We start from the raw sequence: 27,840 nt of genomic DNA, 5'->3' as shown, positions 1-27,840 counted from the left end.
GATGAGGAAGCAGAGGCAGATTTTCAGTGCAGTTTGGAGATCTTTGGTTCCTGATTCTCCCTGCAGTGCCTTCTCCTCTCCCTATGTTTACTTCCCATCAGTGACAGGCATTTGCATGCTTAGAGTTTTTGAAGGTACTTCCTGGACAGCTGAATCCAGCCCACTTATTTAAGATCTGGCCTGAAAAAGGTGCCCCTGGAGCAGCACAGACCTTGTGTCAGCTCTGTGTGCCAGGGCAGGGACTGGAGGGTGCTGAGGGGGACGAGGCTGGGCTGGCCTCAGCAGGAGTGGGAAGGAAGCATCTGCATCTCCAGCACAGGGAAGGGGGATTGAAACTCCACCCGTCATACACCTTCAGCTAGGAAAGATTAATTGGTTCCTTCTTGCTTTGTTAAACGTTTGGGGGTTTCTTAGCCAAAATGAAAACAACCAGACAGAGTCTGGGGGGAAGGTGTCTGAATTATTGTGCTGAGCACAGCAATCAAGGAAGGTTGCACAGAACAGGACTTTGATGTGATTGCTTAATATAAGAGCATATCAGCCTGCTATTATGTACAGGAATCCAAGCAGGGAATAATGCAGTATAAAGTCCACTCAAGAAAAGATACTATAATGTACAAATCACAGTCACAAGATGATATGGAAAGAAGAAGTGTGAAAAAAGAGATCATTAACCAGGATTAGTGTCCACAAATGCAGCCCTAAGGAAAAAATCATTGCTGGCTAATGGAAAGCTATAAAAAGAGCTTTAAAGAGAAATGTTCTAACAAACGTGCATCTAAAATCTGTGATCTTAAGCAGAGCATGGCTTCTATACGCACTTCATTAGATTCACAAACCTCAACAGGAGTGATTAATTCATATCTGATAGCGCTGGCTTCCCAAGGGAACAGGGGAACCCTGCTGTGAATGCCTCCAGATAGACTGTGAGGAGCAGGAGCTTCCACAGCAGCACAGCTCATTTTGTTTTCTTTATTTTCATGAGCTGTGTGTGCGTGATACAGAGCTCTCAGGCTAAGGCTGACAGCAACCCACAGAAAATGGTGTGTGACATGAATCCTCATTTCTGGGACTTTGCATGGAAAATGCAGCCTATAGGAACCGAGCTGGGGGTATACCAAAATAGATCCAAAATTTTGAAAATTAAACCTCAGCTTCTCATAGCTACAAGTATTGCAGCCTTGATGACATTTAGGACATGATGGGTGCTGGCAGTTGGATCCAATCTAATGAGACAAGAACAAATATACAACTCACATTGAATATCTCTTGGGAAGACTTCATGTATTTTTAAATTATTGTCAATACAGAAGTAAAAGCTTTACTGACAAAAATATGAAACTTGCTGTAAATTAGTAATTTATATTAATTCAGAGGTGATTAGAGTGAATAAACCACAGCTAAAATCAAGAATCAATTCCTTTTCTAACATACCATCAGTACCAGATGGAGGAGTGGTTTTACTGATCATACAGAAGCAAATGGAGAAAGCTCAAAGCTCTCAAGCTCTTACAATGCTCTTTGCATTGTGGTTTTGGAAAAGAAAGGAAGGCCTTTATTAAGAAATGCTGCAGGCCTGGCCTTCTCTGCTATTTGAAATTATCTGGACCAAAAGAGATCCAGTCCACAGAAACAGTTCAGGGGAAAAAAGCTTTTGGGTTTTTACCTTCACGTTCTTGCTTTTTGGCAGAATATACTTTACATAATATCCTGTTCACCCAGCTACCTTCCCTGTGAGATAAATTGTTATCCCTGCTGTACTTCCTAAAGCAATTGATAACCTCTCTGCCTTTTGATTTAGCAGACTTTTGAAAAGAGTTGCACACTCTCTGGAGAGAGAGAAAGGTAATGAATCAGTGTGTAGGTTACAACAACAGGTATGGTGATTTATAAGCAAGTATCTACAGTTTTTCCAGGGTTCTTGAGTGCCTGCTTTCTCTTATTCACAGCATTCAGGACTTTCTTTCTTGGTCCAAGCTCCATCTGAATGCTCTGTAGATCTTCATCAGAACACAGCATCAGGGCATCTAAATCAATTTTTTCCCTCATGAAGACTGGAAGAAACTCATCCAGCATCTGTGATGCCAGAAATACCTCAAGGGGCGTATTCTCTGTTTCCTCATCATCCCAAATGACTTCTTCCTCATTCCAAGGGACATCAGCACTGTTTTCAGCATCATCTTCCCTGCCATTCTCAGCATTTTCATTCTGAAAGAGCTCACTGGCCATTGTAACTCTTACACCTTCTTTCTCAGAAGACACGGTTTCAGGATTTACCTCTGCAGCCAAATTCCTTCCAAACACAATCTTGCCAAGACCTGGCCGCTGAAAAATGGAGAGCTGACTTTCATTACCAGCAAGGTTTTTGTCTTCGAGGTCATTGAGGAATTCATCCTCCTCTTTCTCGTCAAACAAATGCATCACACTTCTCCTACTCGTATCATCCTCTTGGTCATTTCTTTGTGTTTCCTGCCTTCTTGTGCTGTCAGCTGCCTTTTTTGTCTTGAGTTTCAAGGTATCTTTCAGGTTTTTGGTTAAAGTACTTGTATTTGAAGCAAATAGACCGGGCAGCTTTACCCTGGAGTGCGTTCCTTTGGAAGAATTCAACGTGCCAACTTTTTCTTTAATATAATTCCGGTTCATTTCATGCTGGTGTTTCTCTTGGCGCCTCTCACATTCCTTGATCTGCCTCTCGACGTTCCTCTGGGCCTGTGCCTTTTGTTTGGAGACCTTCTTTGGATTCAGCAAGTTCTGCTCGGTGGCAGCTTTGTCCAGGATCTGGACGCACTCCTTGCGGTCCCTGCTGGCAGCTGCCTCCAGGGGAGTGCGCAGGTCGTTGTCCAGAGCAAAGATGTTGGCGCCAAAGTTGATCAAAAAAGAGACGCAGTGGATGTGGCCGTTGCAGGCAGCGTGGTGCAGGGGCGTGTTCCCCCAGATGTCACACTTGTCCGGGTCACCCCTGGCAGGGAAAACGCACACAGTGAGCTGGGCTACCCACACTGAGCTCCGCAGTGACATCAAACGGGTCACTCTGCTCTGCTCTGAGGAGAACTGCCCGGGGACAATGGCTCGGCTTGGCTCCAGTCACCAGAACAGGGCTGCAGCCACTCACACCAGCCCTGAGCGTGGCTGCGTGTGTGGCTTGAGCTCTGATTCCTGCCCGTGAGTTAAACGAGTTCACAGGGCTGACTGGGACCGCCGATGCATCTCCCCATAAGGGAGCCAGGGCCTTTCCTTTGTCACCCCAGGGTCTGGCAGCTCAAAGTGGGCTCAGGCTTTGACCGAGTCTCATTGGAATTACTGGCAAAACTGTTTCAAGAACATTTGCCTGGAGTATTTTGAAGCGTTCTTGGTGCCTTGCTCCTTTTGCACATCTAATGCAGGGCAATATTGGGAGGTTTCCTCGCTGGCCACAGTGACACACTTAGTGAACTCCTGCAGTAATTTTTTTGGGTAGGTAATAGGTAAATGATCTGGAGTAAAGCCCTGATTACCCATTTGTCTCCATTGCTATTAGTTCAAGCCCAGATAGATGCCATTGTTTTTCAATTCTTTTGTTCTCTGTAAGCTGCTTTTGCTCATGAGGGTTTGAAAAGCAGAAGCTCATTTGAAAATAAAATGCCACATTTTTCAATTAAGTTGAAAGCCAGTGAAAAGTATTGCTTGATTTTTAACCCTTGCACTGACTTGACACTGAACGGCTGGCCTGCAGACAAGAACCAGCTTGGATATTTAGATACACATCTGGCAAGGTCAGCCTTAGCAATGCTCAGAACAGAGCTTGTGTCATCTTGTGGCCAGCAAATAGGGTGACCACAGAAGCCCAAAATCTTTATTGACTCAGGGACCAAATTTACAAGGAGAATTTCCATTCTTGGGAGTTTGAGAATTTCAGTGACTCAGAGGTTGGTGCCATGGCAGCCGTACTGCCAAAGACACGGTACATGCCGCCACCAAAGGTCCTTCAGGCACTCATCTCTGCTTTGGGACTCCGAAGAAAAGCACTACCAGAGGTTTGTTGAGGGCCAGATCTGAACACATCCTTCAGCCTGAGCTGCCCCAGGCAGGAGCGAGGTCAGGGCAGAGCCAGCTGTGGGAGCTCGGGCTCTGCTACAAGGAAGCGGCAGCTGAGGATCCAAGACATATGGGAACCATGTGTACATATTTCTGCTCTTGTGGCTGTGCCCTGGGGAGCTGCCTGGCCGCGGCCGAGCGTGCTGGGTTCCTGGATTCCCACATTGCCGAGCTGGCTGCGGTGCCCTGAGCCTTGGGAGGGCTCATCCGTCCTCCCCCAGGTCCCTTCAGAGCTCTTTGTGGTCCCTTTTCCCCGTGGAACCTGCCAGCCTTTGAGTCTCAAACAATTGACAAACTCGAGTGGCTGTTCCCAGCTCAGTGGGACTTGGGATGAGGTTTGACATCTACTCTGGCTTCTCATTCTCCTCCTTCCTCTGCCTTCCCTAGGAAAAGGCTCACACAAAAGAGAGCAGATTCTGCTATTTGGTCTTGTCTTTATTCAGGTACCTGCAAGGTAAGCAGAGAAAATGTCTCCTGACCCCTGGGAAGACAAATCATTTCAAGATGAAAGGGGTTTATTGTTAATATTGGTAACTTTCCAAGGGCCAAACTTGAGAGTCCTAAAATCTGCAACCACTCTAAAGAAAACTGCCGTGTAACTCAGAGCCTCTGTCAGGAAACCTCTTCAAGGAAAGGACGGATTTGTTAAAATAATTAAAATATTTTCTCACAAGAAAACATTAACTGGCTGGAGAACAGCTCAAACCTCTAAAATTCAGCTTCTCCCCCAAAAAAGACTGTGAATGCAGCCTGAGAATACCTCTGACAGACACATCTTGCTGATTGTATCAAGAAATCTTAGAGGTAAACACATACATTTGAAGATGTTGAGGCGATAACTGTCCTGAAGCTGTTCTCTACCAAGAAAATTACATGAAATATAAATATACAGAAATTTTGATTTTTGTGTCATCTGCTGTGATTTCTGTCAGCTTATGTGTAGGAGATAGGTTTTTCACTCAAATTTTGTTCCTTATCTAGTTGTTCTGCCTTGCAGGTGTTCAGGGACAAACCTTACTGACAGGTATTTCCTGGGAGCTGCCTTAATTGCACAGGTTGAAAGCCTGTCAATCTATTTTTGCTTCTCCTGAGGACACAGCACCAACCACGCAGTCCAAAGGTCTTTCTCATTGTGATACCACAGCCACACCTGAGCCCAATGAGCTATAAAGCAAACCTATGAAAACACCCCCAATTTTCCAATTCCATTTTCAATAAAACTCAGATACATCCAAATAGTTATTCAGCTGTTCCCTGCAATCTGTTCACTGTTCTGCAAAAGAACATTTTATTAACTGTATCTCTACACAAGAGCAGATTTTCTTTTGTTAGGTGTCATTACAGAATCACAGCTTAAAAGGTAGGCTCTGAGCAAGAGAGTTCTGATGGTGGAGAGGTAATTACCATTTCAATAAGACATTTTAACCATGTAAGACATTTAAATGATACAGACATTTTATTACTAGAAAATAAACCTGTAGAAAACTTTCCTTTCATTTTTTTTCTTTTCCTTTTTTTTCCCCTCTTCCTTTATGTTTTACAAGGGTCTATCACAGCTTCTGAAACAGTATTCTCAGTGTTAGCATGATAGTAGTTGTTAAAAAAGCAGAGAAATAATAATTTAGATGTTACTGCCTCAAAGCTCTCTGTTGTGACTCGCCTCTGGACAGAATGAAATCTCCACAAGTGCCTACTAATGGCACTTTGGAAGCAAATGGAAGATATTTTTTGCTAAAACTGTTTCAAAGTAGGGATCTCTCTACAAATCTTGTCTCAAGATATCCTCAAACGTTGTTGGCACCCTTCTCCAGTGAGGAAAGGAAAGGTGCCAGGGCTCTGTCCCTCTGCAGGCTCCACACACGATGTGGTCCTGTGTTTGCTGATGTCTTTTTGGTCCTGTGTTTGCTGATGTCTTTTTGGTCCTGTGTTTGCTGATGTATTTTTGGTCCTGTGCTTGCTGATGTATTTTCACTGACAGAGCACCTGAAGAACTCTTCAACCCCCATCTGAGAAAAATAACGAAGAGATCTGCCTACAGGCTCTGGACCTAAACTGCCACTAAAGAAACAATTCTCGGCAATACATTGAAAGAAATTCCCGTGATTTTCAGCCTTTTGGGCCTGAGGTCGTCAGGGCATGAGAAGCACCACAGCAGCTGTGGTTTTGAGGGCCAGGTTTTAGCGGTGGAGGCTGGCTGACTTACCCCCTCCTGCAAATGACTTCCAGAGCTTCCAGGTACCCGTGGTAGGCTGCCAGGAGGGTGGGCGTCATCCCATCTTCATCAGAAGTGTTGAGGTCTTTCCTAGTGGCCTCTTTCAGCAGGTCCACGTTGCCATCGGCCGCTGCTTTGTGATACCTGCTGGACATTTTGGGCAGCTTCTGCTCTCCCCAAGCAGCTCTGAGCGCACAGTCGCTCTTCCATTCCAGGCACAGCTCATTAATGATTACAAGCTGAGACATCCCTGTGAGGAGGGGAATGGGGAGGCAAAGTCCATCTGTGCAGGCTCTTTTTCTGGAGATCTGCTTAGGTAACGAGGCTGTGGTGTGGTGAACGCTTTCATTTCCTGGAAGGTGCCTCTGCCATGTACGGATTGTACATAATTGACCGCTCAGAGAGGGGATCCAGGCACCTGCTCCGTGTCTTTGCCTGACTGTTGTGTGGGAATTGCAAAAGGACTTTGAACTACAAAGAGAATTTTAAAAAAACCTTCAAAAGGCCATGAATGTCAGTGTGACCAGGTTTCACTCCAAGTGATGAGTTTGATGGGAGGAAATGGATGAGCAATTACCTTTGCTGGCGAAGCCCTTTGTAACCCAGCTTTTACTGGGATGCTGTATTTGAAAACGAGTCACTCCCCTGCCAAACCAGGCACTTCCTTGAACCATTTTGTGTACGAAGTCTGGAAATGATGAACAGGGTGATGTTTGGATAAACCCCCCAACAAGTCTGCAAGTCACAGCTGGAAAAACCACAGCTGGGTAAATTGCATTTCATCAGGAGATCTTCAGGAAATTAGCAAATATAAAACTCTTCTGGTAGGTATTGTAATCTCTGTTTAGACACGGAAAAAATGTGCAGGACTTCCTCAGGATACCACAGGGAATTCCAGAAAAGGAAACGTGATGGGCCTGCACCCACTGCCCCACCTGGGCACTGTGGTCCTTGCCTGGGAACAGATAATGATTTCTTGATTTAGAAATCATTTCCCCTGAGTTCAGTGGCATTAAGGGCAGCCTCTAGAAGCAGAAACATATAGAATTAAATTAATTCTAGCTTACTGTCCAAAAGAATTACTAAGAGCAAGCCATATAAAAAGCCAGTTTTCAAACAGCAGCTGAAAAGTTTGTAAGAGGCTCCTGCATCTCAGAGTTCTTCTGGCCACTTTCACAAGAGCTGCCACTTAAACATTACTTTTTGCCAAGCTGTTTTCGGTGGCTCACTGAATTAACCTGGATCTCAGAGCCTCTACCCTCAGCAATTAGCAGTGGGGTTTTGTTGCTTGTTGTGCCCCCATTAGAGAATCACAAACCAACTCCTTGCTCAGCGTTGGTGCAATCCCCAAATGGAATTCTGCCACCTCATTTACATCCCACAATTCTGCCCCTGTGACACACCAGAGACCTCTCAAAACGGGCTTTCTCTCTTCATTATTTTCTCAGGCGGGGATTGAAGAGCTCTTCAGGAATGAACTTGTACCAACCTTTTTCTTCCCATGAGGACAAGGAGATTCAGTCAGATCCTGCGAGAGGTTTGAAGCTCTGAATAAACAACTCCAGAGAAAAGCAAAGCCCTGGCTGTCCCCCATGACAGATACAGGTGTCCCCATGACAGACACAGGTGTCCCTGGTGTCCCCATGACAGACACAGGTGTCCCTGGTGTCCCCATGACAGATACAGGTGTCCCTGGCGTCCCCCATGACAGATACAGGTGTCCCAGGTGTCCCCATGACAGACACAGGTGTCCCTGGTGTCACCATGACAGACACAGGTGTCCCTGGTGTTCCCACGACAGATACAGGTGTCCCTGGTGTCCCCATGACAGACACAGGTGTCCCCATGACAGACACAGGTGTCCCTGGTGTTCCCACGACAGATACAGGTGTCCCTGCTGTCCTCCATGACAGACACAGGTGTCCCTGGTGTCCCCATGACAGACACAGGTGTCCCTGGTGTCCCCATGACAGACACAGGTGTCCCTGGTGTCCCCATGACAGACACAGGTGTCCCTGGCATCCCCCATGACAGATACAGGTGTCCCTGGTGTCACCATGACAGACACAGGTGTCCCTGGTGTCCCCATGACAGACACAGGTGTCCCAGGTGCTGTCCTGCCATCTCAGGGCAGCCAGAATGGGCTGTGCTTCACCAGCCTCCATCCCCACCTCAGAAGACAGTTTTACTCTCAGCCTTTTCTTGGGTTCCCTGCACTGCATTAATGCTTTTCTAATAAAAATGCAGCCATTTATTGTTTTCTATTTAACCAGGCTCAGCACAGAGCTAAATTTACAGCTACTAGAAGAACTAGGCTGTTGTAGAACAAAGTTAGGTCATACATGTGTGTATATGTATGTGTGTGTGTATATATATATATATAAGATTAACTGTTTCTTAATGGCATTGAATTTTATTTCTTTTACTAGGCCTTTTTTCAGGGCTAAAATGATCACCATTCACATACTGCATATACCACCAGTGCCTGGGAGGAGAGGAAACATGATACACCATGAAAAGTGATTTGGTGGCAGAAGAGTCCTTTTGATTTTCAAGAGCTTTGGTTTTTACCAGAGAAGTAGCTTAATTTGCTTTTCTCTTAATTAATCCAGCACACAAAGTGCTGATCTCAATGTGATTTTTATCATTAACATCTGAAAATATTGATTTTAAACTTATCCTGTACAATGCTAAGTGGGAAATTATTGTTCCAAGTTTTAATTAGGGGTAAAGAAAAATCCACGTCCATTGGGGAGAAGCCTCAGGACTTTGAAAGCTTTATTATTATTTCCGTCATAAAAGTGGGCACCGCAAAAAAGAAAGAAAAAAGAAAAGACCAAACAAAATCTTCGTTTGTTTCCAAACTCCTGGTACTTGTTCATCGTTGTCCCATCCAAAAACCTCAACTTGAAATGCAATAAATGATTCAACATCAAATGAGCTAAATTTTCAGCCTGAATGGAGATTATTCTTTTGAGACTAAAGCTCGAAATTGTGAACTTTTTACTCTCCCTGGACAGTTAGAATGAAGCTTTTCTTTTTGTGTTTGAAAAGAACTTCAGAACCATTCCGCTTTCAATAGAAATGTCTTACCAGGCTCAAGAGAAACTGTTGTGATGGTACATTAGTTGTAAACTAATGAATTATTTAACCTGCGGTTTTGATTTGTTATTGGATTTCTCTGTGTATATGGGTATTACTCTTAATCTGAGAACAGTCTCAAATAAAATATTGCCAGTTAAACAAACTGTTTAGATTGAAAGGCTGCAGCATCACCAGTTAGGTTGTTGTAGAAAACTCGGAGCACAAACCTGCACACTGATGTTGTACAATCTGTTTTGCATGAGGTATTATCCAGCACGACATTTCCTCACTGCAACTTTTTAAAGCACCAAATGTGGTATGGTAAAGGCCATGCAAGGGGAGGAAAGTAAGTCACTGCTTGCCTAATGAGATCTTTGGAACTAATGGGCTTAGAGAAGAATGGAATTAGTCACACTGGGTAATCGTGGCTACACAATTCAGGGATGATGACAACATTTAAAACAACAAAAAGAGCTTATTTCTTCACTTCTCAGGGAGGCAAAACTGTGCCCCAGGACACACTGCTGCTGGACGTCCTCTTGAGCAGCCAGTTCCCAGAGCCAGGCTGAGCCTGACTCACACCGGGCTGAGGATCACCCACGCCAGGCTGAGGATCACCTACACCAGGCTGAGGATCACCCATGCCAGGCTCAGTGTGACCCACACCAGGCTAAGGATCACCCACACCAGGCTGAGGATCACCCATGCCAGGCTGAGGATCACTCACGCCAGGCTGAGGATCACCCATGCCAGGCTCAGTGTGACCCACACCAGGCTGAGGATCACCCACACCAGGCTCAGCGTGACCCACGCCAGGCTGAGGATCACCCACGCCAGGCTCAGTGTGACCCACGCCAGGCTCAGTGTGACCCACACCAGTGCTGCCCGACGCCCTCCTGACGTGACAGTTGTTCTGCTGTGGGTCCGTGGGCATCCCTTGCAGAGCCTGCACACACCAGGGCTGGCGGCAGTGACATGATCTGTTGCATCACAGGGACTTTCTCAGTTTTTGCTCTAAGTGCTCAAAAGTAGAAGTCCTGACCTGGCATTCAGGCTCTTTGCTGTGTTAAAACATTTGCCTTGGTTTTGGGGATCTTTTCCCCCCAATATCCTCACCAGTGCTTCCAATATCCCAAGGAAAGCCATGTTGAGCTGACTGGGGTCTCAAACGCTGTCACGCTGGCTCAGAAAACTCCATTCAAAAAATAACTGCCAAAACAGACATGCATTTTTCTATTGAATATCTGGCATGGGAATGAAGGGAATACATTACCAGAGCAAGGAAAGGGCCTTCAAAACAGAAGGCAACAATAAACCCCTGCTAAAGACTAAGTATTACCTTCAAGTCTCCTGTGGGCTGCCCCACTCGAGGAGCAGCAGGTGCAAGTGCTCTGTTCCCTGGGCAGCAGAGAGATGGCACCTGTGTGAGCCAGACCCAGGGCTCATATAACCCTCCCTGGGCAGCCCCAGGCCAAGCTTGTGGTGTCCTGAAGAGATGGGGTTTGAGCAGCAGTGCTGGAGCACCTCAAGGATGTGGTGAGCGGGGTTTGGGACACAAGGGGAGGTGGGTTCTTTCCTTGCTGCTCTCTCATCTGATTCTCTTTTCCTTGCAGGTTGCTGCTCCTGTTTGGATTTTTGCTGTGCTTAGCCCCCTGTGCTGATGGCCTGGGGGATCAGGATTTCTTGGGTAATGTGCCCTCTCTGGGCTGGCTGTGGTGGGGGTATGGGCTCTGGGTTTGCTTGGAGCTGCTTCCCCTGTGCCTTGGTGTGGAAGGGGCTCTGAAGGGTGGGGGGCTTGCAGGGTGTGTGCCTCCAGGAGGGTTTGCTGGAGCTCCTGGTGGTCTTCCCTCTGCAGAGAATGTGACCTGCCATAGAGATGGGGTAGAAGTGGAGTTTTCCAGAGAGCTTAGCAACTACTCCTGGCACGTGTGTGTTGTTGGTATGTATTGCTGCTGCCCTGGCCCCCCTCCTGAAACCTGCCTGCTGCAGGGCTGATTATCCATATCCCTCCTAGATGAGCGTGGTGAGGCGATCGTGTCCTGTGACCCCACTGTGGATTATGAGAGGCTGATACTCAGTGTCCTGTTTGTCAACTGCACCAGCCTGCAGGTAAAGGGGTCTTCATCCTGGAAAGCTCCTGTAATGGAGTTAAGAGACGTTTAACTTTTTTCTTTGGACAGGACTGGGTTTAATAGGGTTACCATTTCTAACTTTCTTCAAGTCTCAGGATACTTGTACTTCTGATAATCTAAAACTCTTATAGAAGAATGCTTCATGCTGAAAGTTGAAAAAGAAAACCAACCCCAAAGCTATTGGAATTTTTATTCTTTCTATTTTGCATTAAATCTCTCAGAGCCTGCTGTAAATGTTGTGTTCTCCTGAAGACTTCAGCTGCTTGATGTTTTTCTTGTAGGGAGATATGGACCAGGTTCAAGAATTTCAGAGCACTAATTAATTTAAATGTGTATTGACAGACAATTAACACCACATGCTAATCATAGCTGTTGAGGTAGAGTAGGAAGTGGGAGGCTGAAATCAGATGCTTTACTGGTAACTGTTGCTTTTAGGTATTTGAAATGCCATAAGACTCTGTTCTGCTGTTTATTATCTTGGTTTTTTGGCCAGCTGACTCTCTGGCACTGAAACCTGTAACTCCTTGGAGATTTCTTCTTGACTTCTGCAGTTGTCTTTATATCTTCTGCTATTCAATCTAACCCTGTGCCTCCCTGGTTTCCTAAAGAGTTCATCCTTTTCCTTTGGGCTTTTAAAACAAGAAGTTATCTTGTCCTTGCACTGGTACAAACACCTAAACTAGCTCTGAAGTCAGAGTTGAGTGCCAATGGCTTTTAGCTGCCCTCATGCTGTAGTGAGTACTGCTGTCTCTTTCTAAGCAATCTCTTTTCTGCAGCATGGTCAGCACCAGCTCTGGTTGAAGCTGATGGTGAATGACACAATGGGAGAGGAGATGAATATCACCTACAGCACTCACTGCCACAGCATTCATGGAGATGAAGTCACTACTCCTGTGTTTGCTGGTGCAACGAACTGCACAAAAGACTTCATGGCAGTAAGTAGAGGAGTGGGAGTGCTACAGATCCTGCTCTGAGGCTTGCAAAGTAGCGTGGCTGTCTCCTGGAATTGTGTCTGGGACCTGCAGAAAGCTGGGGGAACACCAATGAGCTGCAAGGAGATCTCTCAGCTGCGTTCTCTTTGGCTTGGCTGCTGGCTCTTGGGAGAGCTGGTTTGCAAATGGTCATTGATGATGCACCCACTCTGGCCCCAGTCCTGTTGCAGGGGAAGCTGGTGTTGGCTGTCCACTTTGAGAAGCTGTGAAGGGGATTTTGCTGTGTGGCTACAACCCTGCAAGTTCCTGCAGTCTAATGCTTGTGATGTGTTTCAGGTTACCTTCCCAGGTCTCATGTCAAGTCTCAGCAATGAGCATATGGTATGTTCCTTGCACCTTGCTAAGGGAGCTGGGGGGTGCTTGGGATTTTGGCATAAACAGAGTCTGATATCCCCAAGCTCAGACAGGGACCTCTCTGATGAACTTGCAGCTTGTTGGGAAGCCTAGTTCTCCACTGTCAATACAGGGAGCTTGAATGTAAAGCCTGGGAGGTGGCAGCCCATCAGGGTGATAATGCCTCAATGCTTCTGTGCCTTCTTTCCCTAAGCAGGGATTTCTTGCCTTGCAGGTTCCAGCAGCTCCAATGTCCTGGAATCTGTCAGTTGATGATGGAACCAGAACACAACAGCTGAGCCTCGGGCAAGCAATGCAGCAAGGCTATAACTTTCTAGTTGATGGCCACAACCTGATCTTTCAGGTGGCCTTTGCTGCCACTGGAGTTGTGTCCTACAAGGTACGTGAGTGGAGGGTCAGCACGGAGGAGTTACCCAGCCCCTGTTGGCCAGGCTCCCCTCCTGTGGCCCTGGGGAATGCATTTTCAGGCCAGAGCTGATGTCAAGCTGATGCACTGCTGGGCTGAGCGGGAGTGTGCAAAGCTGTTTGGCCTTGCTCAGCTGTCACTGAACTGCCTGGCACAAGGAAATGGGGAGGCACAGGGTGCATCTCAGACCGCAGCACAGTGAGTGGGGGTCTCCAGAAGCAGAATTTTAGCCACAGCCAGTCCTGGGAACATCTGACTGGCAGTCTCATGATCAGCAGCTGTTTTTAGAGAGGGTGAGGTGGGAAGAAACTGCTGTTGCAGGTGTGACTAGCAGCAAACCTGAACCTGATGCAGTACATGGCCCTCTGGGGCTGGTCTTGTGATGGATCAGGAGCGGAGCACTGTCTAATAGAGCTCCATCTTCTTTGTCAGCACGATGAGAAGGTGCTCTACACTGTGGCACTCAAGCTCACGTATGGCCCTCCTGAGCACAGACTGACTGTGGCATCAAGAATGCTTTGTGCTCCAGGTAATGCATGAATAAAGTCAGAACCTGACCTGTGGTTGCCCCAGGGGAACCGATGTTACATTTATCAAAGCTGTTTTTGCAGGTCCAGCAATCTGTAATGCAACACACATGACTGTTGCCATCCCAGCCTTCCCAGGGATCCTTATGGATGTGGATGTAGAGAATAAGACCATCCCCATGGATCAGCTTCAGGAAAGTGGAATCACTCTGGACACACAGAGAGGGGTCAGGCTGTATATTAGCAGGAGAGCCTTGAAGTCCAGGGTGAGTTCTGATCCTGGAGTCACAGGTGTTGGTGTGATCACACATCCCTGGAGCTTTGAGACCCAGAAGCTTTGACCTTGATGAAGCATCTGTCAAGTCAGCCATGCCCTGTGGCTGGCTGAGGGCAGGTGTGATTTAAGATGAATGCAGACTGACTTTGTAATAGATAGGCATCATCATCCAAGGTGTAGCTTGGGTTTCCTGAAGTCTTTTGGCTTTTACAGATGGAGCTGAAGCTATTTCTCTTAGAAGGGGGTATGTATTTGGCATGCCTGGAACAATGCAAATGAGCTTCCCTGTGCTCCTCAGGCTTGGCTTATTTGTTAATCAGCTCTAACAGGTGCATGTGTTAAAATGAGCTCTTGTAGTCACATTACAGGAGAGTAACTCTTGTCCTTCAGCTACCTGGGGAGAGCTGCTCAGGACTTCAGTACTACATGTCCTCTTTGAAACTGGTCTTTCACTTCCATGGGGAGGCTGTGGCAATGGTGATGCAGCCTGAGTGCCCCTGTGAGCAGCACACACCAATTGGTAAGTGACTGACTCCTGTGCTGTGGTGCCTCAGCACGGCTCACTGTTACACTCTGTGCTGGATTAGTTCATCCCACCAACAGCTCCTGGCAGACAGAGCTGTCACCGACTCACTGACGATCTCTGCAAACCTCTGTTACAGCTGCTGTATGCACCCAGGATGGGTACATGGATTTTGAAGTCCTTGCTGAGAGTACCACACCCCTGCTGGATTTGGATACGCTCAGGCTCAGGGATCCTGTGTGCCGCCCAGCCTACAAGTCCCCTCTGAAGGACAGGGCTCGGTTTCACGTCCCGCTGAATGGCTGTGGGACCAGGCACTGGGTGAGTGCGTGCCTGGGGTTGGTGGGGGTGGGACTCAGCCCTTGGGAATGCCCTCACTAATGCTGTTATTTACCCACAGTTTGATGGGGAGCGGATTCATTACGAGAATGAGGTGAGGGCATTATGGACAGACCTTCCCCTGAGCAGGATCTCAAGGGACAGTGAACTCAGGTGTGTCTGGAAACCCCTTCAGGCCATCCAGTACTGTATTACCCGCACATCAATATGTGACTTACCTGCTCCTTCCTTGTTCCAGGTTAACAGTCATGTGCTCCTTCAGCAATGGTGATGCCTCCCTCACTATAAAAGTAGACAACCTTTCTCCTCCACCTTCTTCAGTGAATCAAGGTTCTCTCTCCTTAGTTCTTCTGAGCTACCCAGGTAAAGATGGCTCTGGGCTCAGTTGGCTGGGAAGTATCTGGAGCCTGTGGAGGGGAGGGGTGGGCAAATGAACTGTTCTGGAACGTGGACTTCTGCTGTCCTGGCGTGCATCCCTCGTGCTCACCCGTGCTGTTTGAAGCAGGTGCCTCAGATCTGTGGCCCTTGGACAGACAGTGGTTGTCCAACCAGCTGCTGCTGAAGAGCTTGAGACCCTTTCTGCACCCTGGGTTGTTTAACAGAAATGACTTTGGCTCTTGCAGAGGACTCGTACAGGCAGCCATACCGTGAGGATCAGTATCCCATAGTGAGGTACCTGCGGCAGCCCATCTTCCTGGAAGTTCAGGTCCTGAACCGCAATGACCCCAACCTCCACTTGGTACTGGATGACTGCTGGGCAACGGCCTCACGAGATCCAAGATCTCTGCCCCAGTGGAATATTGTTGTAGATGGGTGAGTGGCCTGCCATGCAAATGAGAGTACCTTTTGCAGTGGGTGGGAGGAGTGCCTAATTCTCCCCTGCTCCCTCTTTAGTAAGAGAGCCTTAAGTATGATGCCTTCCAAGTACTGCCTTGGGATGCTGGAATTTGTAGGAAGAAGATAGCACCTCAACCTTGAACTTCATTCTGCTGCTTGAACGAGTCAACAGGCCAAACCTTCTCTAACCTGATGTTCTGACTTGGTTTTTATTTATTGGCAGCTGTGAGTATGACCTAGACAGCTACAGGACTGTGTTTCACCCCGTGGGACATGGTGTCAGCTATGCTAACTATCGCCAAAGGTTGGAAGTGAAGACTTTTGCCTTTGTCTCTGGTGACAAAGCTGTTCCTGGCCTGGTAGGTGACATTGGATGAGAAACAGTTGTTTCAAAATGAAAGGATGTCTCATTCCTCTTGTTCTGTGTCCCAGGTGTACTTCCACTGCAGTGTTCTGATCTGCCACCGTTTTCACCCAGACTCCCCCCTGTGCATCCCAAGGTGCCCACGGCCATCTAGAAGCAAGCGAGGTAATGTCTGAGTGGATTTTAGGTTGTGCTGGTCCCAGATAACTCACTGCACTGTGGGGTTCAACTGTGCTGTGTTACTGTTGCAGAAAGTGGGATGGCAGCTGTGAGCTCTGCTGTGGTGAGCCTGGGGGGCCCTGTCCTCTTTGTGCCAGAAGAGTGGTCTGCAGCCCAAGGTACTGAGCCAGTGTGGTGCTGGGGGGTTTTGTTTGGGCTTAGTGAGGCTCTGTCTCCATAAACAAACTGCTTTTCCCCTTGCTTTGCAGGGAGCACTCTCCTGAGCAAGGAGGCATGGGCTGGCATTGCAATGACTGCTGTTGGTGTTCTCTCTCTGGCCACACTGGCTTTTCTTAAATGCCTAAAGAGAAGAGTGTACATGGTAAATGTGGTATGTTAATGTGTATTTCCAAATAAACTTGGAGTAGTCACTTGGTGAATTATGTCTGTTGTGTATTCTCTCTCCTGCATCTAGTTACACAAATCAACACTGCTCATCCTCTGAATATCTCCTTATTGTAGATGTGTCTTTAACAATGACTATAATCCTTAATTTCCTGAGCATCTTTGTTCTGAAACAGACCACTGCTATGTTAAATTCCTGTTCAACTTGGCAGCGATTTCCTTTCTGGAATTGCTTATCGTAGTTCATAATTGTGATTCCATTTAATTGGATTTTTAAAAATCTGTGTTGTGCTAGTATCTGCAGCTTGAGTAGCTCCTCTTGTAAACATGAGCCCCAGACTGTACATGGAAATTAAAACCTGGCTTTATTGACATTGTTTAGCAACACCCAGCACTTGTGTTAAAACTTGACAGGAAAAAAAATCTCTTTGCCCTTATGAGAATCAGATTATTACAAAAGGTCTTTGCAGGAATTATACAGTGAAGCCACCCTTTTCTGCATATAGCAGTCGAGGAGGACACTAAAAAAACAAAGTGGAACAGAATTCCTGCTGCCAGGGCTGATCTTCTGATGGCTGGAAGTTCCATTGGACACTTAATAGGGGTGCCAGGAGTCTGTAATTTGGGGTCTCAAACTGGGGGAAGAAAGAATGTGTGAGTACAGCTAAAGCTGTCTTGCCTCCAATACTGACAGTACTGTCCGTAGATGAAATGCTGCCCAGCTGAGGTGAGGCAGGTTTTCATGCAGTTCTTATTTTGTACACCTTGCATAGTCAAGGAAAGGAGACATAAAATATAATTGCATGTGACAGAGTGAAAGTGCTTTGTTGCAGTAGTGTAACAGCCTTAGGTAAAACATTCTCTGTCAACTTTGTGTGAGCAGGGAGAGCGATAATCACAAGTCCAGCTCTGTGGTCTCTGAGTGTGCAGGGTTTTGGATCAAGTCAATGCCCAGACCCTGACACATGTCAAACATGTAGTGCATAAACAGCACAGGCTGTGGGCTTGTCTGCCACAGCCCCTACTTCACTTAGACATTATTAATGAGCTATTAATAATACAACGGATTTCAGGCTGCATTTTCTAAGTATTCATGTGTATTTCATGCAGAGAGAGTATGGAGTAGAGACCATGATTAACATGATCATTAGACCTTATGCTAGCATTTAATCAAAGTTATGTTATTATAAACACAAACTATGAATCTTATATGGGAGCCATTTAATTACAAGTCAGTTACTGACATTGGCCTGTTAGAAGTTAGGGTTGAAAGGATTGTCCAGCAAACAACCTGCTATACTTAAGTCTTGTTGACTTAGCACTTGGCTGGAATATGAAGTATTTCATCAAAAGCCAGGTAAGTGGTCCTTGATGAAGAGGGTGGATGTACTTGACAGTATGTTGTACTTAACTGTATGGGCTATTGAGCTCTTCTGACCCAAGTGAGTCTAATCTTAATATTCCTTCTCCCTGTCCTCCTTCTGAAATGTGGGGAAAAGATCTTTGTGCATGTTCAGGTAGAGAAGTTTCCTTGTTTCTCATTGATGGAGTTAGAACCTTTGCTCTAGGATAGTTGAAGTTTGCTAAATAACGTTACAGTGACACGTAAACATGCTAGCTAACATGCTAATAAGCTAAAATATTTCTCATATCTTGCATACATGAATCTATGGACTTGCACTAGTGAAGTTATTTAAAATAACTTGGGTACCTTCAGTATGAGAAGCAGTGAGAGCTTTACTTTTGCTCTTTGACTTCTGTATTTTGTACTATTTTTACTGCCTGAGGAGGTGAGACAAAGAGCTTGCACATGCTGACAGCCATCTAGGTCAAAGAGAAGGTTGCTCTTGCCTGGTTTCTGCCCCTGGCTGATACTGTCTGCCTAGGTGAAGACTTCAGATGTGGCTTGTGAGAGGAGATCTGTCCCTGGTTTCTGGGAGGGTTAGCTATAGTTTTCTCACAGTGGCTCATTTAATGTTCTTTGGGGACAGTGCAGGGGTCATTTGAATGAAGGCTGTGTAATTAAATTTAAATCAAGGAAAGCACAGGATTGTGTTCCTTATTTTGTACATAATTTACCCTACAGCCCAGCCACATGTATTCCTTCCCTCTTCCTCTACATGGGCTGCTGCTGCCTCTCTGTCCCCTGTTAAAGTGTGTTATCTGGAAAGTTTAAGCTCATCTTACGAGCAAAAAAAGATTCTTTTCCTGCACTCAGGTGGAGGTTACTCTCTTCTGACACAGTGGAAGGTGAGGTGGGGATGATGGTGCTGCAGGAAAAGGCAGAGGAATTAGTCAGGGACCCCGCTACAGGTGCAGGCAGCATTGACTCTGTAGCCTGAGCTCAAGCAGCTGCTTCAGGAACCACACCACACGTGGTTGCTCTAAATCTCCTTAGGCATGGGCTGTTTGGGGTCTCCCAGAATGTAGGACTATGAGAGTGGCTGCCTATTAAGGGATGCTCATGCCTACAGTAAGGGGCAGTGAACCAGATCTGTGAGAGCTGAGTAGGCTGAGGAGCTGGCTGGGAATGGTGCCACAGGGTGGGAGTCTCCTGTTTCTTGTCGTGTGGGTGCTGTTCTGCAGAGCTGAGGGAGCAACTGAGGGAAAGGGGACTTGGAAGCATCTCCCCAGCCTGTCTTGCTAAGGACTTCTTAGCTCTACTGCAGTCTTTAATAATTCAAAGAAGAAAACCTCTGCCCTCCTTTTAAGGGATGCCTTACTGTCTCCAGTGAAACACCTTCTCTATGCTGACCTAGTTTTTTCTTCAGCTTCCCAGTTGAAAACCTTACTCTGGTGCTGGCACTGCACAAAAAGCAGCTCTTGGTGAGAGGGCACAGTGAGAAGCCTTGAAATGACAGGCTGATAAGCATGCAAAGGTCAGGGCAGCAGGAGCAAAACTGTTCCAAGTTTGCAGGTAACTGAGAATTCAGTTTTAGCTCCTGCTAAGTGCTGATGACAGAATGAATTATACAATAAAAATAAACTTAAAATGTAGAAGAAAATGGTTCATGTTGGGGGTCAGACTGAGTAGGACTTTAGTGTCTGCTGATTTTATTAAGTAATGCCTCTTCCCGTCAGCTGAGGAGAGCATAAAGGAAACTGAAGATAAGGGGTTCAGCTGTGTATTTGTGTATGAGCTGTGCTATTAAGATTTTGAGTGCTGTAACTTTAGGCAGGTGTGAGGTCTTTATTGTGGTGTCTCCTGGAAAGCTCTTGCAGGGAGCCTTGCCTGAGGGAAAGCTGGTTATGTGGCTTTGTAACGTTTGCTGAACTACAGGGCCATTAAAATAAAGGGCTCCTGAAAATCCTCTGGGGCTTATTTCACCCTACAGCTGAAATGTAGGGCCAGCTTAGCCTAAGGGCTGAAACTATTACCACCACTACTGTGTGAAGCACGTTACAGCTCAGGTAGGATCTGTGTCCATGTTTTAGTTAAGCAGCAGGTTCAGTCATGCAAAACTAAATAAAACTAATTGAGACCTTAGACATCTCCATTTCCTTTACAGGCATGACAAGGGCAGTAAGCTGCAGTTCATGGCTTAGCAATGTTGGCCATATAAAATACTTTATTTAAGGAGAAAAACTTAGCTCCAAATGTAGTCTTCCTAAAATGAGATGTAAAAAAATTGTTTTTACTGTATAATGAAACAGACTCATAACACAATCTGGTTAAACAAACAGCATTTTATTAAACTAATATAGTTAGATAGTTTCTTAATGCTTTAAAATATAACAGCATTTGCAAAAATGAAAAAAGTTTAAATAATATATACAAAGTTACAACTATGAAGCAAACCAGGCAATTTAAATACCTAAATCAGACCTAAGCCTACCCCTGATATGATGAGGCAATGAGAATAAGGAAAATATCCCTTTAGAATAACACAACATCTAAATGGAGATAAAAGCTTAGACCATGACCTATGACAAACCCAATTCTCCCTGTATAATGAACATAAAGCCTGGTGTACTCCTACTATTTTAACAAAGGTTGTTAAGGCTTACAAATATTTTTCCACATTCAAACCATGTTTCTACTGTTCTGAACTTTGATACTTCTGTATCAAAATGACCACAGCTATGTACTAAAGACAGTCCATTCAGAACTCCAGTACTGGAGAAGTCAAATATCTCCCTCCCCTTTCTGTCCACCTACTTGCCCTTGACTTTAACAGTACCAACTATTATTACGTCCCTTTACCAAACTCTGTGGAACATTTCGTCATGCACATACACTTACCACTGCACTGCTGCTTCTTGGTTATTCTTAAGATCCCGTTTACAGTGCCAGTGTAATATGTATATTGATTTTTCTCAGTTTCCAGGAGTACACAGTAGCTGAATGCTTAGTGAGTAAACAATTACATAGCAAAGGCTGGAATTGTACAGCTAAGTGCCTATGAAGGGGGGAGAAAACTACTTATTCACTCTTTCCAGTATTGGCAGAAAGATCCAAGCCAGGCTGCTTCTGTGGTAAGCTTCCATTAACATCCTGCTTCCTTATCTGACCCCTGTGTACATGAGAAAAGAATAGTTTTATTGTCTGTTCCTCCCTAAGGTTATTGTCTTCTAACTTAAAAAAGCTGAGCAATGTGAGATGTCCTAGATTGGTTTACATCCACTGCTGGTCTATCTAAGCGTCTCTCAAAAGAGAGAGGAACACAAAAATGGATGGTATTATCTGTTTTAATATCAAAGCCGTAGCTCAGCAGGGCTGGTGAGTAGGCTGGATTGTGCATTTGGATATTCTATGGAAAATGGAAATCTTCTGGAATTGGTGGGCAAGGTTGTGGGCCTGGCACCATGCTTTTGTCACCCTGCTGCCATCTCAGGCAGCTTTGTGTGTCATCAAGAGCTGTGCAAACACAACTGTGCTGAAGGAGCAGACTGAGGAAGCCTAGAAGAGAGCAGTTGTGATTTTTCTTCTTGCTTTCCTATGCCTTAGTGATTACTGTGGTTCTTTCCCTGGCAGGTACTTCAGGGGCCACAGCTGCCACTCCAGCACAGCCTGCTGCTGCCTCCTGCTCTCAGCTGCCTGGCTGAGGCAATGCTGACTGAAATAGGCCTCTAAACCCAAGGTCCTGAGAGGCACAACTGGCACAGCTGCAATATCTTACAAAACCTGCTCTTTCTATTTTGACCACACTGTCCTTTTTAAGTACTTTTTAAGCCCCCGACACCTTGCCTATCCCAAATATATAACCAATTTTGCTCCCTTAGTCTATAAATGCAGGTAAGCAGAGAGAGCTGGGTCAACGTGCAGGAAAAACTGGAAAAAGTTCATCTGCTATGCAAAATTCTGTGGGGCAGTGGGTTTTAATGACATTGGAATGAGCCAATGTTTTACTGAATTTTACTGCCTGATGTCATGTTTAAAGACCATTTGTATTTCCTTTGTCCCAAATAAGTAAAAGAGCATGAATTAACATTCTCATTAAAATACCTACCCCTGACCAGACAGCTGTATGCTGCATTTTAAGCCATGAGGGTAGCCCAAGATTCAAAGTATTCAAGAAACATTGTTAAATTAAGCAACAGTGGCTCATTTAGGAAAAAAAAAAATGGAACAATGAATGCAATAGCACAGTTGCAGAGTTTGAAATCCAAACAGGGTTCAAGACATCCATACTCACCTGGATGCACACCAGTAGTTGACCAGAGTTGAAAGCGCAACGTAAGAAACACTCAGCACTCCAGAAACTCCCAGGGACAGGGCTCCCAGCCCACACAGCACACACAGCAGAGCTATGCCACCTATGGCTATGACAACACCTAATAAAACATCACTTTGTTATTTAAACAAGTCTAAGCACAAATAGAAGAGCTGACACTCTACCACAACCCCAATTTGAAACTATTTGGGAAAACCATCTTCCTCCCTCATCTGGCTAGCCTCCATAAAAGCTATGCAGGCTCAAGATAACTGGTTTAGGCATATCCTGGTGGCTGAGATTAGAAAGGAAAATAGGATTTCCCCTGTATCGACTACACTTAATTAGATTGCTATTCTTGTATTAAGAGTTTACTACTGCTGAGACCTGAGGACTACACACAGAAACCCTCAATTGCTAGGACTCAGATTTCCAGAAGGAACAATTTAAAAGGAAAAGGGTAACATGCCTTAAAAGGGAATAGGTAAGTATACCCACGAATGCATACAGTACCTTCCATGACTATCACACCAATACAGGCCATTACAGCTGTTGTAACAACAAAAACCAGGAAAAATCCAACAGGAATAGCTGACACTGCAATAAACATCAGGAGTGATAAGGCAACAAAAGGATGGTCATCTAAATATTGGCCAACGCGAGAATTCATAAAGGCAACGACCTGCAGATGAAAGAAAAATGTTTTAGATTTTTTTTTTTTTAATCTCTTATCACAGATACAGATCACTGCTACTGTAGTGAACTACAGGTAGGATACATCTTTAGTGAGTCTTCAGCTGGAATAGGGAGTACCTCTTGCCTCTTTGCTTCAAAAGCATGGGGACTTTGGATAACTTTAGATAACTTCAGGGTAATTATGATTCTTCCAACAACAGACATGTTTTTCTTGGACTTCCCAGTTCTATTCTTCCACAAATTATAAAAAACAACAAACTCACAAAATAGCAACCAATCTGAAATCAAGTTAAAAATATAAGTCAGCCTAGCTGTAGCTTTCACTAGTGTCTCAGCAACCACTATTTTGAACTACAGATCTCTATTTGTTAATTTTAAAAATCTGCAACATTTAAAAATGCTCAACTTTTCTTTTATCCATGGCTCAGTAATAGATACAACCTGCTCATTTACAGAATCTAAGTACAGTGCAGGCATGTCTGTATCAGAAAGTTGTTAAGAATTTAATTGTATTACTAGTAAAAGAAAATCTTTTTACAGAGGCAGTCATAGCTATACACTAGAATTTTACTGCAGTAGTTTCCCTTCCCTTAAGGAAACATGTATTGTAGTTTTAGTTCTTTTTATAGCAGTACAACCATTTCACTAAAATGACACTCCACTATCTCAAAGGGTTATGCCAGTAAAACACAAAAATGCAGAACAGGCTTCCCTCTTCCTTGAGAAGGCGTGGGAGGACAGGCCTTCCCACAGGCCTCACAGTGTTCAGTTAAAAAACAGGGAGTGCATTTAAATAAATCAGGGTGTGATATCCTGGTAGTTACAAAAGGAGTAGCTTTATAAATACATAAAATTACAATCCAGACCCACATTTGCGTTGCTGTGGATGGTCTGCATCACGGAGTGCCATTGCTTCTGTAGTTCCTGCATTTCTTTGGACATGTTACTAATCCTCAGCCACGACCTCTTCTGAACAGCCACTTTTCACTCAGCCAAGTTCCCTTAAAATTAAAGTACAATTAGAAACAGGCTCATACAGATGCTTTTTGAAAATGAAGTGTTTCCTTTGTATAAAGAAAGAATGCAGGTTTCAGATGAAGAGATACACAGTCCAAAACATTACTTTTACAAAAGCACACCTAACCTAGAGGGCTTGTCCCTGCAAGCTCTCCTGAAACTCCCAAAGCCAAGTAGCAAGGTACAGGCGACTCTCACCTTCTTCCTTTATAACATTAACCCTATTCTTACCTCATCAGGGTATTCACTTACCAGTAAAAACATCACTTCTAACCATCTGCATGGACAATTTCTTGCTATGGGTGCTGGAAACCAGTAACACGCTAATGAGACTTATTTCGGTGAATCTCCTTGTGCTCAGCATTGAGAGCATACCCCACCACAGCTTCAAAACTCAGCATATTAAGGCAAAATGCTTCCAGATGCTTTGAACACATCTAACTGTGTCAGTTTCAAGGAAACCTCAGCTAAGCAATCCCCCTGAAAATTTCCAGCTGTTGTTGCAGGGGGACCCTTAACAAGGGGCAGGTTAGAGGACGCATTTTCCTGTTTGCAACCCCGAGCAGCCAGGGCGCCGGTGTCCCTGCCGTGCCCCCAGCACACACACGGTCCCTCCCGGGCACGGCATTGTCTCACACAGCGGCTGAGCCCTCGCTGCCCGCGGGGCGCGCCCGAGCCCGGGCGTTACCTCCGCCACCGCCCGCGGCCTGCACCGGGCACCCAGAACCGCGGCCAGCGCACAGCGATCACCCCCTCATCGCCGCCGCAGCCACCCCCACGGATCGGCGCCCCGGCGGACAGCGGGTCCCCACCGTGTGTCCCCCGGAGGTAAGCGGGGACACGGCCCCGCTCCGCGGAGCTGCCGGGCCGCGGCCCTCCCGCCGAGCCGGCAGTGCCGGAGCCCGGGCTGGCGGAGCCGGCCCCGGGAACGTCCCGCTCACCTGCGGCTGCGGCTGCCGCCCGCCGGGCCGCGGCCCCGCTCGGCCGCTCGCCCCCGGCTGCAGGGCCTGGCGGAGCTCCGGGAGCGCCGCCGCCCTCCGCCGCTGTCTCCTCCCCGCGGGGGCCGGGCAGCGCCCGCCCGTGGCGGCGCAGAGCGGCCGTGGGCGTGCGGCGCCCGGGCCGGGCTCCAAAGGCCGCCGGGGCTTGGCGGCGGTGGTTTGGTGCCCCTCGGGTGTCTTTTCGCGTTCCCCTTGCTGTCCTGCCCTTCACCCCGGCCCTACCTCAGCCGCTCAGTCCGGGCACCCTCATGAGTGTCCCAGAGGTTTGTGTTGTTTTAGGACACGCAGCCTGGAGCTTTTTGGAATGGAGGACAGAAAATGAGGGTATCTGCGGTCTCCGAGCCGCTGTGGAGGCGTGCAGAGGCTCGCTCGGCCCCGGGCGGCGTTCGGCACCGCGCCTCACGGCTCCGGTGCCAGCAGTCGCTCCGTGGGTGTCTGTAATGCCACCTTCCCCAGGCTGGCAGGCAGCGGAGGCAGCTCGCAGTGAGCTGCGAGTGTTCAGTCACGCCGTGAGGAGCGCTGGAGCAGCTGCTGTGGAACACCTCACCTGGCTCAACCACCTTCCCCCGTCCCGCATTCGTGTTCCCACACGTCCCCACCTTGCCCTGCTGCCTCCAGGTGTTTTGGTGCCCACGTGGCAAACCAGTTCGGGGAGACGTGCCGCGTGAGGAGTAATGACTTTAAGAATTTAGCTGGGTTTTCAGCCAAAGCGACGCTCCTAGGGTGTCTCAGCAGCGATGCTCGGTGAGGTGTGTTGCACGCTGGTTCGGCCTGGCTGCTCTGCGGAGCCGTCATGATGGTGTGAGCATCCAAGCGTGAAGCTCCGGTGAATTCCCAGCTTCTGCTACACAGATTTTTTTTTTTTTTTCCTTTTTTTTTTTTTTTCATGCTGTAACTTGCAATCAGAAATGAGTTAAATATTCACGTTTCTCGTGACTGCTTTAATAATTTAATTGGTGCCACCTATTAGAACATTACTGAATATAACTGAACGTTAATGGTTTCATGATTATTTTTTTAAAGGCGACAAAAATGCATTGCATGTTTAATTTGGAAATTAATGCCAAAAAAAGGTTTTATGAAGTATAGGGGGTTGGACTTATCAGACTGTCGGAGCTCTGTGTCTTTGAGGTGCTGATTTCAGCGATCTGTGCAAATACCAGGATTGGTGTAGACAGGGAGAAAGATTTGCATATTAACACATATTTGGGCTGTGGCGTCTAATAGCCTAGCACAAGATGCCTGCAAGAAGAGGATGGTCAGGGCAAGGGTATTTTGCTTGAACTCTTAATGTGTTAATCTCTCATATTATTAAAGTGCATAGTGGATTGATATTCCTGGTACACTAGGGTATATCATAAATTTGTTGGTTTGTATGCTTTTGTAAAAAGTGAGCTTAGGGAAAACTAACTGGCGGAATTCCAGTGTGACATAACTTGGTGATAGTGGCACTATAAAGTTGAATGGAGCTGAGTTTAAAGTATTCTGGAGATTTTAAATTTCTGACTGTTTTCAAGCATGACATAGCTGCAGTTTTGAAGATACTCTCATACTTCTTAGTAAATTATTTTCTTGCTACGCAAGAAAAATAATTATCTTTTCTGCTAAAAATTAATATATAATCTTCCTCTATACAAAACAACTGCTTTTAATGTTTTTCAAGCAGCAGAGATAAGTTATTCAACTTCGAAAGGCGTGCATATATGAGCATCCAAGTTAATGTGCACAGAGGAACAGTACTTACTCTTAACTGCTGCTTAATTGATCTTGTCTTCATGCCAGTGTCAGCTCCAATTAGCAGGAAAATACTCACGTTGCAAGCCAGCAGTGAAATATTTGGAGAGTTATGGCACACATTAGCCAAGCAATTACCAGCACCAGCAGTGCTGGTTCTGTTCCCTGCCCTGCTGGCCTGTGCTTTAAGAACAATGGCCAACAACAATGTTCCACTTGTAGATGGTGTGAGGGCAAGGCATAAGGAAAACTGTGCTGTTAACTCAGGGATATCAGCCATTCTCAGCTCACTGAAAATTGGATGAAAAATAGCAAAGATGATGGGGAAGGGTTTAAAGTTGAACTCTTGTTGTGTTGGCAGAACATGTACAAGACCTTCTTGAGGGTAGCTATTAAGAGACCGTGCTAGATTTTGTATTGGATGGTTGTAATTCCCATTTGTGGAGGAATGTGATGGAAAATCTTTCAGGATGCAGTGATGATTGTGAGTGGGGGGGCAAATGCATACAGGCTTAGAGGAATTGAGACTACCCCACCTGCTGTGTTCAGATCTTCAGGAAGTTTGATTCTATGGTGGAAAAGTGGTAGAGGTGTTTGGAGTCAAGATTTTGAATCTTGATTTTTGTTTTTTTTCCAATTCTTCTTAAGAAAAATTGGGTTTATAGAGCCTTTACTGCTCTGGGAGCTCTGTGCAGTGCTTTCATGCAAAACTTAGAATATCTCAGTTATCTCAGGACTACATAACTTTCAGAGGTAAAAGGAGCCTGTACAGTTCCTGATCGGTTCCGCAACTGAATCTCCCTGACCACAGCTTGGCACAACACTTAAAGGGGCTGTTTCCTCTCTGCTGGGGGAGGAGATGGAGGAGGGAATTCTGTCTCCAAGCAGCAGCTATGCTGTAACTGGGGCAACCAAGCTTGAGGACTGAAAGGCAGGGTGTCAGAGAAATTCAGCAAGCTGTGACAGGCAGAGGGACTGGTAACAAGGGCCCCTGCAGGTAGTACCTGCCCTTACCCTGATCACCTGGGGATGTGTGAGGCATGCAGGGTGTCTCTC

At 46.1% G+C, this 27,840-nt stretch overlaps 4 protein-coding genes across 10 annotated transcripts in view; 2 read left to right on the top strand and 2 right to left on the bottom strand.

Moving 5' to 3' along the window:
- Nucleotides 1–1,887: 1,887 nt before the first annotated feature.
- On the bottom strand, nucleotides 1,888–7,812 carry ANKS4B (ankyrin repeat and sterile alpha motif domain containing 4B). 3 transcript variants are annotated; one of them, XM_058422609.1, is made up of 4 exons: nucleotides 7,776–7,812; nucleotides 7,222–7,311; nucleotides 6,278–6,974; nucleotides 1,888–2,959 (listed from the first exon to the last, which is right to left on the bottom strand). In XM_058422609.1, the coding sequence occupies exons 3-4, from the start codon at nucleotides 6,532–6,534 to the stop codon at nucleotides 1,888–1,890; spliced, it is 1,329 nt and encodes a 442-aa protein (XP_058278592.1). In that variant the 5' UTR covers nucleotides 6,535–6,974; nucleotides 7,222–7,311; nucleotides 7,776–7,812. The 3 variants fall into 3 exon arrangements, with proteins under 3 accessions (XP_058278592.1, XP_039935199.1, XP_039935200.1); XM_040079265.1 differs by having other exon boundaries at nucleotides 6,278–6,757; nucleotides 6,864–7,311; nucleotides 7,776–7,798; XM_040079266.1 differs by lacking the exon at nucleotides 7,776–7,812 and having other exon boundaries at nucleotides 6,278–6,757; nucleotides 6,864–7,126; nucleotides 7,222–7,309.
- A 3,014-nt stretch (nucleotides 7,813–10,826) lies between these two features.
- On the top strand, nucleotides 10,827–16,720 carry ZP2 (zona pellucida glycoprotein 2). Its single transcript, XM_040079123.1, has 18 exons — nucleotides 10,827–10,906; nucleotides 10,984–11,057; nucleotides 11,226–11,309; nucleotides 11,385–11,479; nucleotides 12,279–12,437; nucleotides 12,771–12,815; nucleotides 13,063–13,227; nucleotides 13,687–13,783; nucleotides 13,866–14,047; nucleotides 14,449–14,578; nucleotides 14,721–14,902; nucleotides 14,982–15,073; nucleotides 15,159–15,283; nucleotides 15,544–15,733; nucleotides 15,981–16,116; nucleotides 16,190–16,286; nucleotides 16,373–16,459; nucleotides 16,550–16,720. Exons 1-18 carry the CDS (start codon nucleotides 10,866–10,868, stop codon nucleotides 16,678–16,680), a joined length of 2,112 nt encoding a protein of 703 aa, XP_039935057.1. The 5' UTR covers nucleotides 10,827–10,865; the 3' UTR covers nucleotides 16,681–16,720.
- Nucleotides 16,721–20,352: 3,632 nt separating this feature from the next.
- Nucleotides 20,353–25,679, bottom strand: LDAF1 (lipid droplet assembly factor 1). Of its 5 annotated transcripts, none has more exons than XM_040078880.1 (5): nucleotides 25,650–25,679; nucleotides 23,906–24,036; nucleotides 22,853–23,021; nucleotides 22,322–22,460; nucleotides 20,353–21,199 (listed from the first exon to the last, which is right to left on the bottom strand). In XM_040078880.1, exons 2-5 carry the CDS (start codon nucleotides 23,975–23,977, stop codon nucleotides 21,109–21,111), a joined length of 471 nt encoding a protein of 156 aa, XP_039934814.1. In that variant the 5' UTR covers nucleotides 23,978–24,036; nucleotides 25,650–25,679; the 3' UTR covers nucleotides 20,353–21,108. The 5 variants fall into 5 exon arrangements, with proteins under 5 accessions (XP_039934814.1, XP_039934813.1, XP_039934812.1 ...); XM_040078879.2 differs by lacking the exon at nucleotides 25,650–25,679 and adding an exon at nucleotides 25,273–25,422; XM_040078878.2 differs by lacking the exon at nucleotides 25,650–25,679 and adding an exon at nucleotides 24,994–25,064.
- DNAH3 (dynein axonemal heavy chain 3) overlaps nucleotides 25,177–27,840 on the top strand; it is a 57,759-nt gene continuing 55,095 nt past the window's right edge. Inside the window, exon 1 of the mRNA XM_040078873.1 lies at nucleotides 25,177–25,313. The gene's annotated coding sequence lies outside the window, so the exon portion shown is untranslated. The remainder of the gene's footprint in view (nucleotides 25,314–27,840) is intronic.

Source organism: Hirundo rustica, chromosome 15 (genome assembly GCF_015227805.2).
Source record: "Hirundo rustica isolate bHirRus1 chromosome 15, bHirRus1.pri.v3, whole genome shotgun sequence".
Lineage (NCBI taxonomy): Eukaryota > Metazoa > Chordata > Aves > Passeriformes > Hirundinidae > Hirundo > Hirundo rustica.
The sequence above is the reverse complement of the archived record's forward strand: the minus strand, read 5'-3'. Positions and strand labels throughout refer to the sequence as shown.